The following is an 11,043-nucleotide window of genomic DNA, read 5'->3' as shown; positions in this document are numbered from 1 at the left end:
CAGTGTTGAAATGATAAATCTCATCTAACGCAACCACTCTGACAGCCAGACCGTGCATATAGTGACGTACAGAAGTCAACAGCAATCAAGAAAACTAAACGTTTCTAGACAAGCGGGACCTAAAATCCAGTTTGATCCGCTAAAACTAGGTGCAAATTAAATCTAGAGCTGTGATGATGTAATAATGAAGAAAAAACATCAACTTTGTTCGCTTAGACCCTTAAGAAAAGTTTGGCTTCATTTACTCTACAAAATTATTTCAGTTGGTCCAATCTAACTCTAATGAGATTTGTCTTTCCTGTTTCTCCACGTATCAAATAAGTTTAAGTTCATTTTCGTAGGGAGACATAGGACATCATAAATAATGTTAGAAAAGTGCATTAAGAAATTTCATTTTCATAGGTAGATGCATATAAAAATTTTTATGAAAATAATGATGAAAAATTGTTTCTAACATAGTAAATCATGTCCTCTAACATATCTCAAAATTTGAACTTAACTTATACGCGGAGAAAGGAAAAACATAAATCTCAATAGAGGATAGATTGGACTTATTAAAACAACTTGGAGGATTAAACCAAGCAAACATTTAATTTAGGAGGTCACATGGACGAAGTTGATTGCTCGGGGAGTAAAAAGGATTTTTTTAATCATTTAACTACCTGGAGCAATTTACTTTGTATACAATAATGGACAAGGTCACAAGGCTACAGGCATCTCATTTCAATAAGGCTGAAAGGTTTTTCTTTTGTTAGAAGGTGAAAAGTCACTCTTTCTTTGGTGTGGAGAGAGTATATAATTAAGAGGCAACCATTGCAAATGTGTAAGCCCCTCAAGTTCATCTTGCCAAATTAAGCAGCCTCCTGATCGGTCTTGCAGGGATGCAACATGCCAATTAGCTAGAGAGTCACTTTGGTGAGAGTGGTGACCAACTTTATCCATGCTTCAATTAATCACACCAGCCCCCATCAGCACTGGCCGATCATCACACCACTCACACCCTCAACAGCATGGAAAACCTGATCGCTGCAGTGGTGGTTCTTGCCGGAGCCATCATCCCAGCAGCAGGTGCGAACGTCGTCGCCAGAGCTCATCCTCCGGCGGTGGCGCCTAGTGGGCCCAAGGTGCCAGCGCTGTTCGCGTTCGGCGACTCTATCGTGGACACGGGCAACAACAACTACATCCGGACCATCACCAGGTCCAACTTCCCGCCATACGGCAGGGACTTCCCCGACCACATGGCCACCGGCAGGTTCTCCGATGGCAGGATCAGCATGGACTTCCTAGGTGACCTACGTTGTTACTGGCCGGCTTACTGCTGGTCTCTTCACTAGCACAGCATGCATGTAATAAACTGTGATTAATTAACTGTACGGAGTACAAATCAAACCTGACTATATGGTTGCAGCGTCTGCGCTTGGGTTGAAGGAGATGCTACCGCCTTACCTGGACAAGAACCTCACCATGGATGAACTCAGGACCGGCGTCAGCTTCGCATCAGCAGGCAGCGGCCTCGACAATGCCACGTGCTTGACTGCGGTGAGCATCTCCGTCGATCCGTGCAGATTTTGTGACCGGAACTTACTCAAATTGCAATTGTCTTGGATGATATGTATATGCGTGCAGGCGGCGATGACAGTGGAGCAGCAGCTGCAGCTGTTCATGGAATACAAGACCAAGGTGGGGAGCATTCCCGGCAGGTCGCTGTACCTCATCTGCTGGGGCAGCAACGACGTCGTCCAGCACTTCACCTTCAACGATGGTCTCAGCGATCCCGACTACGCTGACCTCATGACCCAAAGGGCTTCCAACTTCATCCAGGTGCCTAGCTAGCTAACACGTTGTTCATATATGCTTCGTGCTTCTGCGCAACTGGGAAGAAGACCCGAGCCAAATGATGAGTGCTTGGGTTCGTACGTGTGGCTCGATCGCAGAGACTGATCAGCCTGGGCGCACGGCAGATTGCGGTGACCGGGGTGCCGCCGGTGGGGTGCGTACCGGCGCAGCGGCTGATTGGCGGGGGTCTCCTCCGGCGGCGGCAGTGTGCCGAAGGCCTCAACCAGCTAGCGATGCTCTACAACCGGGAGCTGAACCAGGAGATCGACAAGCTGGCCAGAAGGTTCCGCGACGTCAACTTTGTCTACATCGACCTCTATGCAATCCTCGCCGACATCATCCAGCGTTATCAAGAACTTGGTACGCTGCAACTCAACACTGAATAAGTGTTTCCTAGCTTTGCTCATCCCAAAATAAAGCGTATATATTTCTGCATAATATGTGTGCATTTGTTAGAAATTAGCCCTCCGCGGCGACAAGCCGCCTGCTAATTTCTAACAGCATTGGTAACACATCTTTATTACTCAGAAATCTGATGACATCTATGCATTCAGAGTTCAGACTGATGTGTTTTACTTGTTTCTTGGATGGGCGGATGAAGGGTTCAAGAACGGCAAGGATGCGTGCTGCGGGGTCATCGGGCTGGAGTCAGGTGTGCTGTGCAATTTCATGAGCCCAGTGTGCGAGAACCCGGCGCAGTACGTGTTCTGGGATGGCTACCATCCTACCGAGAGGGCCTACAAAATCATGATCGATCAACTCATTGCAAGATACATCAGATTCCTCCGCTAGAAACCTGCCAACCTACCTTGCAATTTTATTTATCATTATCAAGACGCTTGTGGTTGAGTTGGGTCCCTGGAAATACAAATATTCTTAATGATACTGTGGTAATTTATGTCAGTTATCACAAATGCTTGTGTATGTCAATAAGTAGTTAACCTATGAATCCTATTGGGGCAACTTCTAGATTTCTCTTGAAAAGTTCTATCATGGTTTAGTTTGTACCCACTCCGGACTTCCGGAGCGCCGCCGTTGCTTCAATACTTCCAGTGCCGCAGCATTCTGAGCGGCGAAATATCAAGGGCTCGGCGGCCTGCAAGTTCCAATTGGTGATCGAGAAGCAGCAAGCTATGCATGAACAAGCCATGCTTCATTTCATACCATAAGGCGTGCACACATTTCGATAATATTAAAAGATTAGTGATTTTTTATTATGAGATTATTCATGTTTGAAAAAATTACCATGATCATATATTTAGTTAAAAAAATGGCAGCACCGGATTTATGTGGCCATCATGGTTTAGTGTGTTGTATATAGTAAGTATATACCAAGAATATTGCATTATACGACAGACACAAGCCAGAGTTTAAAAAGTTAATAAAATTCTATGCTTAACCAGTCAAATAACAAATTATATTTCAAGACAAGTAAGCACGTATCTGCAGCTAGCATTCGCCTCAACGTGAAGCAAGGACCGGCTGTTCCGCATCACTGCCCAGATGTAAGCTTGACAGGGACATGGAGCCGGGTCTCCTGACCGGCCTTGCATGCATGGATCCAATTGCCATATTTAGACGAAGGAGTCACTTGGTGAGTGAGAGGTGACCAGCCCTATATATTCATAGCGGTGTCCCTGGCACCGCACACAATCAACCATCCCCTCTTGCTCATTCTCGCGGCTAGCAACTCACTCCCAGCGACACCATGGCGTGCACTGCCCTTTCGCTGCCGGCCCGGCTCATGATCAATGGATTGCTCATTCTTGCCGGAGCCATGGTCGCAGCCGGCGTTGTTGTAGCTCCTGCTCCCACCCCTCCTCTTCCTCCCCCACAGTTGAAGGCACCCTCGCTCACTCCTCTTCCTCCTCCTCGGCCTGGAGCTCCTTCTCACGCTCCTCTTTTTCCTCCCATTCGGACTGGCACTCCACCTCCAACTCCTCCTCTTCCTCCCCCGCGGTTAGGGGTACCACTTCCGACTCCTCCTCTTCTTCCTCCTCGGCTGGGAGCTCCTCCTCGCTCTCCTCTTATTCCTCCCTTTCAAAAGAGCGCTCCACCTACCACCCCTCCTCTTTCTCCTCCCCAGTTAGGAGTACCACTTCCGACTCCTCCTCCTTCGCCGCCGCGGTTGGGGGCACCACTTCCAACTCCTCGGTTGGGGGCTCCACCGCACGCCCCTCTTCTTCCTCCCTCATGGAAGGGCACTCCACCTCCCATTCCTATTATTCCTTCTCCACAGTTGGGGGCACCAATCCCGACTCCTCCTCTTCCACCTCCTCTATCGGGTGGTCCACCTCGCGCTCCTCTTCTTCCTCCATCACAGAAGGGTGCTCCACCTCCCAAACCTACTCTCCCTTCCCCACGGTTGGGAGCACCACTTCCAACTCCTCCTCTTCCTCCTCCTGTGTTGGGTTCTCCCTCTCGTGCTCCTCTTCTTCCCCCTTCTAGGAAGGACGCTCCACCTCCCAAACCTACCCTTCCTTCCCCCCAATTGGGAGCACCACTTCCAACTCCAGTTGCTCCTCCTCAGCTAGGAGTTCCTCCTCGCGCTCTTCTTCGTCCTCCCTCTAGGAAGCGCACTCCACCTCCCAAACCTACCATTCCTTCCCCACGGTTGGGAGCACCACTTCCGACTCCTCCTGTTGCTCCTCCTCAGCTAGGAGTTCCTCCTCCCGCTAGCAAGGGTGCTCCACCTCCCAAACCTATCATTCCTTCCCCACGGTTGGGAGCACCACTTCCAACTCCTCCTATTGCTCCTCCTCAGCTGGGAGTTCCTCCTCGTGCTCCTCTTCATCCTCCTTCTAGGAAGCATGCTCCACCTCCCAAACCTACCCTTCCTTCCCCACGATTGGGGGCACCACTTCCGACTCCTCATGTTGCTCCTCCTCACCCTCCGCTTCTTCCTCCCTCTAGGAAGGGCGCTCCACCTCCCAAACCAACTCTTCCTTCCCCACAGTTGGGAGCACCACTTCCGACTCCTCCTGTTTCTCCTCCTCGGGCAGGAGTTCCTCCTCGCGCTCCTCTTCTTCCTCCCTCTAGGAAAGGTGCTCCACCTCCCACTCCTCGTCTAGGGGCACCACTTCCGGCTCCTATTCTTCCTCCACCTGAGCAAGCTAGTCCTCCTCCAACTCCTCTTCTTCCTCCGCCTCAATCGGGGGCTCCGCCTTCTCAGCCTCCTCCAGTGGTCGCACCAGGTGGACCTAAGGTGCCGGCCCTGATCGTGTTCGGGGACTCCATCGTGGACACAGGCAACAACAACTACCTCCCAACTTTGGTGAAGGCCAACTTCCCGCCGTACGGCAAGGAGTACCCTGGTCACAAGGCTACCGGCAGGTTCTCCGACGGCAAGATCACCGTGGACTTCATAGGTGTTTACCTTTTTCTTTTGCTACAATAACATTTTTTACCGCGTCACACGCTAATTAGCGTCTGATATCTGTTTACACACTTACATGGCTTTGTATGCGTTTGTAGCTTCTGCGCTTGGGTTGAAGGAGACACTCCCGCCGTACCTGAACAAGAACCTCACCCTGGAGGACCTCAAGACCGGCGTCACGTTCGCGTCTGCAGGGAGCGGCTACAACAATGCCACCTGCAAGACGTCGGTGAGCAGACCTTTTGTCGATCTATCAATGGTGTTTGCATTGGATGAGAGGGATCGATCGATCTGTCTATAAATAAAATTACTGGTGAATGCAATTCTAATAATTAAATTTGTTGCAGTCGACCTTGACGATCGAGCGGCAGCTGCAGCTGTTCACCGAGTACAAGGCGAAGGTGGGGACCATCCCCGAGAGGGCCCTCTACATCGTCTGCTCCGGTAGCAATGACATCGTGGAGCACTTCACCCTCGCCGATGGCATGAGCTCGCCTGAGTACGCGGACATGATGGCTCAAAGGGCCATCGCCTTGGTCGAGGTATACCAGCTGATGAAATGACTTGATTAGTTACCATGTCGTCTGTTTTTGCATGATGATGAACTCATCGACCATGGACACGTGTGCAGCGACTGATCGGCGAGGGCGCGCGGCAGATCGCGCTGACGGGAGCGCCGCCGGTGGGGTGCGTGCCGTCGCAGCGGCGCATGGCCGGCGGCGTGCGGTCGCAGTGCGCGACGGACCGCAACCAGCTGGCACTCATGTTCAACCGGAAGCTGAGCCTGGAGGCGGCCAAGCTCGCCGGCCGGTACCGTGGCGTCAACATATTCTTCGTTGACCTCTACTCCATCCTCGCCGACGTGGTGACGCGCTACAAGGAGCTGGGGTTCAAGAACGGCAAGGACGCCTGCTGCGGCTACGTGGGCTTCGCTGTGGGCCCGCTCTGCAACATGGGGAGCCGCCTCTGCCCGGATCCCTCGCAGTATGTGTTCTGGGATAGCTACCACCCCACCGAGAGGGCCTACAAGATCATGATCGACGAGTTCGTCAGGAGATACATGAGATACATCCACTAGCTAGCTAGTTTTTAACTGTTCGTTATTTCTTGCTAGCTAGCTCCTTCTTCATTCAACTTTATATATAGGATCATTATTGGTACATAAGTAGTATGATGATTGATCGCCATGCGTGTGTCACCGATCGTCATCATACAGGGATTGTAAGGCTCAGACTTTTTTCCTCCTTTGCTCCAAATAAAGATCTAAATTGGGTGGTTAGTTGTCACACCTAATTTTTAGAGGGAAAACCAGGTGCATCTCATATGTGTACTAGGATCAAAGTTTTACACATATGATAGACTTTATAAGTGAATAACCACAACCACGTCATAACGAAAGAGGTATTAAAGTAATTATTACATCTCAGGTGACTCAAAAGTCTTAGTGGAAGGATAAACAAGCATTTAACTAAGAAAGGTAACCAAAAGCTCCACTCCATAGGCAGCTGACTGGGGGACTCACTTATAACTCCTCAAAACTCCGGACGTTGTAGATGCAATATATAAAACACAAACATCAGCACATGCCGTATCAGCAAGAGAAAAGAAAATATATGACATGCAAGGCTTTATATGGTGGAAGGCTGACAAGGTTAACTGCAATTAGCACTTTTAGTTGGTCAAGTTTTATTCAGCAGGAAAATGTAAGTTTATACCATTCCACAATTAATATTGAGCATCAATATACCAAAAGCATGAACATAACAAATAACACAAGTTGTTTCATCTTCAAGTGAATTAATCATGTGAGGGTTTAGGCCGCTCATGACCGTGAGCACGGCTCGTATATCAGTTTTAGACACTCTGCAGAGATTGTACACTTGCACCACAAGTCGCGTAAAAGCTCAGAAGAATTTTAGACCTAACCATGTTGTGCAAAAGTAGGCACTGATCATACTACCGAGGTGTGACTGCATAGGGACGCAACAAGGCCTTTACAAAGATTCCCTAATAAGAAGTAGCCCATTAAGGTTTTTGGATCAGTAGCAGAGCATAAACCTCTCTCAAGACTATGAAGCTACCATAGAGCAGATTAGTCTGAGGACCGAGCTAGACCCCATCTGCCGCCGCCCCTCTTGCCCTTTCGGTAAGACCGCTTCAAACTAGAGTCTCTAATTAATTAGCCAAGACGAGAGCCATGTAGTTCTTGTGGTTGCACTATTTTCCGGGGTGGTCGCTTCATGTTCTAATTAATGCAAGGTATTCTTATAAATAAGCATAGAAAGAAGGATGGTTAAGAACACTTGCCTTTCTCCAACGAAAAGTTACTCTTACTGCTCTTCAGCTCTTGCTCCCTTGAAACTCTTAATCTTCAAAGCTTTCAAACAACAATCCTTCTACTCGAAGCAATCACCAGCACAAGCATACAAACAAACAAGTACAACTAAGAACAATACACCAATCAAAGAAAGACTTTAAAAGAATGCACTAAAGGATATGGCTTGATTCTAGGATCATGCGAACGCAAGGAACTAAGGTTGAAAAGGTACAACTATCGAGAGATTCGGATTATAAAAGAAACGATAAGAGCTACATCCTTCATTTATTTTAGTTGAGAAAAATAATGCAAAGATATTTCAAAGAAACATCCTTAGTTTGAATTAATCAAGTCATATTTACATATAAAAAGATGATGTAAAGCTTAGTCAAATTTTATTTATAAATATTTAAGTACAATTTTAAGCAAATTAAACATTTGATTTTAAAAGGAGCATGTAAAAGCATTTGAGCATTAACTTTATGATTCGGGTTGAACTAACCAAATATAATTAAAAACACATTTATATTCATATTAGTCAAATTAACATTTAATTATGAAAACTCGAGATATAACTTATGTAGCTTTTATTTCTAAAATAAATTGAATAAGCATTAATCAAATTGAGTTTACTTATGAACAACCATGGTGTAGCACATAATTAGATTTTATTAATAAAACTAGTTTAATAGGTATTAATCAAATTAACATTTACTTATGAAAGCGAGGTAAAGTCTAAATAGCTTTTAATTAGAAAACAAGTGTATAAACAACTAATAATCATATTAATATTTTTACATAAATTTCAAAACACAGGATATGATTAACCTTGCTTCTAACATGTAGTTTAAGTTGATATGAATGTAACACAACAAGAACAAGGTTAAAGGGAGCTAAAATGTGAAATCTATGAGCTAAACAAGCTGCAGGGGTCTCGTGATTAACCCTGGATAACATGGGCTAGCAAGGAAGATTCCCGAGACACACGGAATAGTGCTCACATAGGCTGGAACCTAGGGTTAGATCCATAAAGGGTCTCGGCTAGGGTTAGGTTAAAAGGATTTAAAAGGTTTAGGATCATTATATAAACCTACCAAGACACAAAGAATCGGCTAGATATTATAGATTAGCTCGAGGGTCTACTTGCAAAAGCATAGGGGCTAACTTGAAAAGCTCTGGGATCTTGCTCCCATGGCGTATGACGACTCAGCCATCCAAAATAGGTGGTGCTCTGGCCAGCTATGGTGAGGGGGAAGCGGCGCGGTAGACAGAGGAGGTCAAGGGGAGATTGTGGATGTGCTCACCGGCGGTGGGGTGGACGGATTCCAACTGGAATTCGGCCCGGTGGCGGTGGAAGACGGCGGCTGGCTTGATCTTCATGGGAACGAGGTTGTGCGGCAGCGAATCGACGATGACAACTGGCGGAAAGCATGAGGCTTGACGTCGTGATGCTCCTGGTGGCATTGGCCGGCTCTAGTAGTACCTCGATGCGACGAATTGAGCTGCCAAGCCCAGTGGCGGCGCTCTGCCCGGGCTTCATTGGTTGGCGGCGGTGCTTGCGCAGGTGAGGGCACGAGGTGGCGGCGGCAGCCGGAGGACGCGCTGGGCTCGGCTGCGCGCTATTTATAGGGCGCGGGGCCTCGACCTACGTGGTGCGCACGCCTAGGAGAAGGCGGCGGTGGCGCTACCGTGCACAGTAGTTGTAGCTGTGCGGCTGCTGGGCCTGCTGGGCTAGGTCGGAGAGGGTCGGGCCCAAGGCTCGGCCCAGACGAAAAGGATTTCTATTTCCCATGAAAGAAAAATCCAAAGTAATCTAGATAATTCATTTAATTCACAAAAAATCCCAAAAATTCCAGGAAAAATCCTAGAGATAGTTTAGGACACGAGGAGTCCAAATAAAATACTTGGAGCTCATGAAAAGGATTCTAGAACTTTCCAAAATTTGGATTTAGCTCTAGAAAAAAATTAGAATAAATCCCAGAAAAATTTGGAAATTCTTAGAGGAACCTAATCATCGTCTAAACATATTTTAAAACTTTTTGCACTCATGAAACACTAGATTGCATTAGCAAGAATGCAACACACACAGAACAACACTATTTAATTTAGCAAAACAATCCATTGTTTTTCCTATACTACATTTTCTGTCAAGAAAATAAATGTTGAATTTTTTTTAAAATTATGAGAAAATCACGGTTTAATTATTTTTTTAATCACATCCTGAAATTAAAAAATTCAGGGTGTGACATTAGTCTCTTTGTAATATTCACTTTTTAATATTCTTCCTTGTGCCTAGATTCATAAGAGTTCATTATATTTGTTTGCATAGCCGTTTTCTAGTTTTGTAATAACTATATATAGACGTGAGTCCAGCATGTTGGCAACCACCTCAGCATCAGTACGTATAAGCTCTCACATCACTACTCGGCATCTTCTGTTTAGTTTGCATTTGGCCTTCTCCATTCATACGTTCGTGGTCCATATAAAATCAACATACACTACTAGAGAACTGACTTTCGATCCTCCCTCTTTAGTCCCGGTTTAATTTGTGCACCACGGTAGGCTAGAATTTACTCCCGGTTGGTATTTGCAATCGGGACTAAAGGGGACCTTTTAGTTCCAGTTCAAAAATCAGCCACCCGTGGGGATTCTTTAGTCCCGGTTGAAAAATTCAAGCACACATGGGAGACCCTTTAGTCCTGGTTGGTAAGATCAACCGGGACTAAAGGTTGGTAATACCACCCGGGACTAAAGCAACCGGGATAAAAGGAGGTCCTTTAGTTCCGGTTGGAAACTCCAACCGGGATAAAAGGGTCCCCACGGGTGGCTGAAAAAAGAATAAAGCCCTCGGACCCTTTTTATCCCGGTTGGTGTTTCCAACAGGGATAAAAAGAGTCCCCATGTGTGGCTGGGAAAGGACTAAATCCCTCGAACCTTTTTATCCTGGATGGTATTACCAACCGGGATTAAAGACCTTCTTTAATCCCGGTTGGTGTTACCAACCTGGATTAAAGGGTCCTCCATGAGTTAATACAAAACGATAGCATCCCCAATATAGGCAGATGTGGTGTGTAGGTGGGATGGCAAGGAAGCTATGTGCGAGGCTTGAGGTCATGGGTTCGAATCCCATGAACGTGCGCATGTGGGGGGCCTCCTAGGGACCCCCCGGTATTTTTAGTTTTGCAATTTTTTTTGCAAAACCATTTAGTCCTAGTTGGTTGGTATTACCAACTAGGATAAAAGGGGCGGGAGGCAGCCCCTGGCGCGGCGACCGTTTTATCCCGATTGGATTACCAACCGGAACTAAAAGGGGTCTTATATCCTGGTTGAGGGACCCGGGACAGAAGACCTCCCCCTTTTATCTTGACTGATTAATCACGGATCATTTTTGGGAGATATGCACCCTACCAACCGGGACTAATACCGAGTTCTCTAGCAGTGATACCTAACTGAGCATCTCCAACGCTCCCCAAATAAATGTTTTCCAATAACTAGTTAGTTAATAGGTGTTGAC

The 11,043-nt window shown here is 46.9% G+C and overlaps 2 protein-coding genes across 3 annotated transcripts; both read left to right on the top strand.

Annotated features, from left to right (window-relative positions):
- Positions 1 to 812: 812 nt before the first annotated feature.
- LOC117839758 (GDSL esterase/lipase EXL3) lies at positions 813 to 2,750 on the top strand. Of its 2 annotated transcripts, none has more exons than XM_034720172.2 (5): positions 813 to 1,287; positions 1,409 to 1,539; positions 1,627 to 1,821; positions 1,962 to 2,196; positions 2,438 to 2,750. In XM_034720172.2, the coding sequence occupies exons 1-5, from the start codon at positions 1,011 to 1,013 to the stop codon at positions 2,626 to 2,628; spliced, it is 1,029 nt and encodes a 342-aa protein (XP_034576063.1). In that variant the 5' UTR covers positions 813 to 1,010; the 3' UTR covers positions 2,629 to 2,750. The 2 variants fall into 2 exon arrangements, with proteins under 2 accessions (XP_034576063.1, XP_034576060.1); XM_034720169.2 differs by having other exon boundaries at positions 1,935 to 2,196.
- Positions 2,751 to 3,409: 659 nt separating this feature from the next.
- LOC117840588 (uncharacterized) lies at positions 3,410 to 6,440 on the top strand. Its single transcript, XM_034721112.2, has 4 exons — positions 3,410 to 5,204; positions 5,311 to 5,441; positions 5,560 to 5,754; positions 5,844 to 6,440. The coding sequence occupies exons 1-4, from the start codon at positions 3,545 to 3,547 to the stop codon at positions 6,288 to 6,290; spliced, it is 2,433 nt and encodes an 810-aa protein (XP_034577003.1). The 5' UTR covers positions 3,410 to 3,544; the 3' UTR covers positions 6,291 to 6,440.
- Positions 6,441 to 11,043: the final 4,603 nt, after the last annotated feature.

The sequence above is a fragment of the Setaria viridis genome, chromosome 9 (assembly GCF_005286985.2).
Source record: "Setaria viridis chromosome 9, Setaria_viridis_v4.0, whole genome shotgun sequence".
NCBI lineage: Eukaryota > Viridiplantae > Streptophyta > Magnoliopsida > Poales > Poaceae > Setaria > Setaria viridis.
Note: the sequence above shows the minus strand (reverse complement) of the source record. Positions and strands in the feature narration are given on the sequence as shown.

What these genes read in the sequence shown, in the direction of transcription:
- LOC117840588 (XM_034721112.2), top strand. Translation starts at nt 3,545, where the DNA reads ATGGCGTGCACTGCCCTTTCGCTGCCGGCCCGGCTCATGATCAATGGA. An exon ending in ATGCCACCTGCAAGACGTCG is followed by an intron (nt 5,442 to 5,559) that starts GTGAGCAGACCT and finishes AATTTGTTGCAG; the next exon opens with TCGACCTTGACGATCGAGCG. An exon ending in GGGCCATCGCCTTGGTCGAG is followed by an intron (nt 5,755 to 5,843) that starts GTATACCAGCTG and finishes ACACGTGTGCAG; the next exon opens with CGACTGATCGGCGAGGGCGC.
- LOC117839758 (XM_034720169.2), top strand. Translation starts at nt 1,011, where the DNA reads ATGGAAAACCTGATCGCTGCAGTGGTGGTTCTTGCCGGAGCCATCATC. An exon ending in GATCAGCATGGACTTCCTAG is followed by an intron (nt 1,288 to 1,408) that starts GTGACCTACGTT and finishes ATATGGTTGCAG; the next exon opens with CGTCTGCGCTTGGGTTGAAG. An exon ending in GGGCTTCCAACTTCATCCAG is followed by an intron (nt 1,822 to 1,934) that starts GTGCCTAGCTAG and finishes GCTCGATCGCAG; the next exon opens with AGACTGATCAGCCTGGGCGC.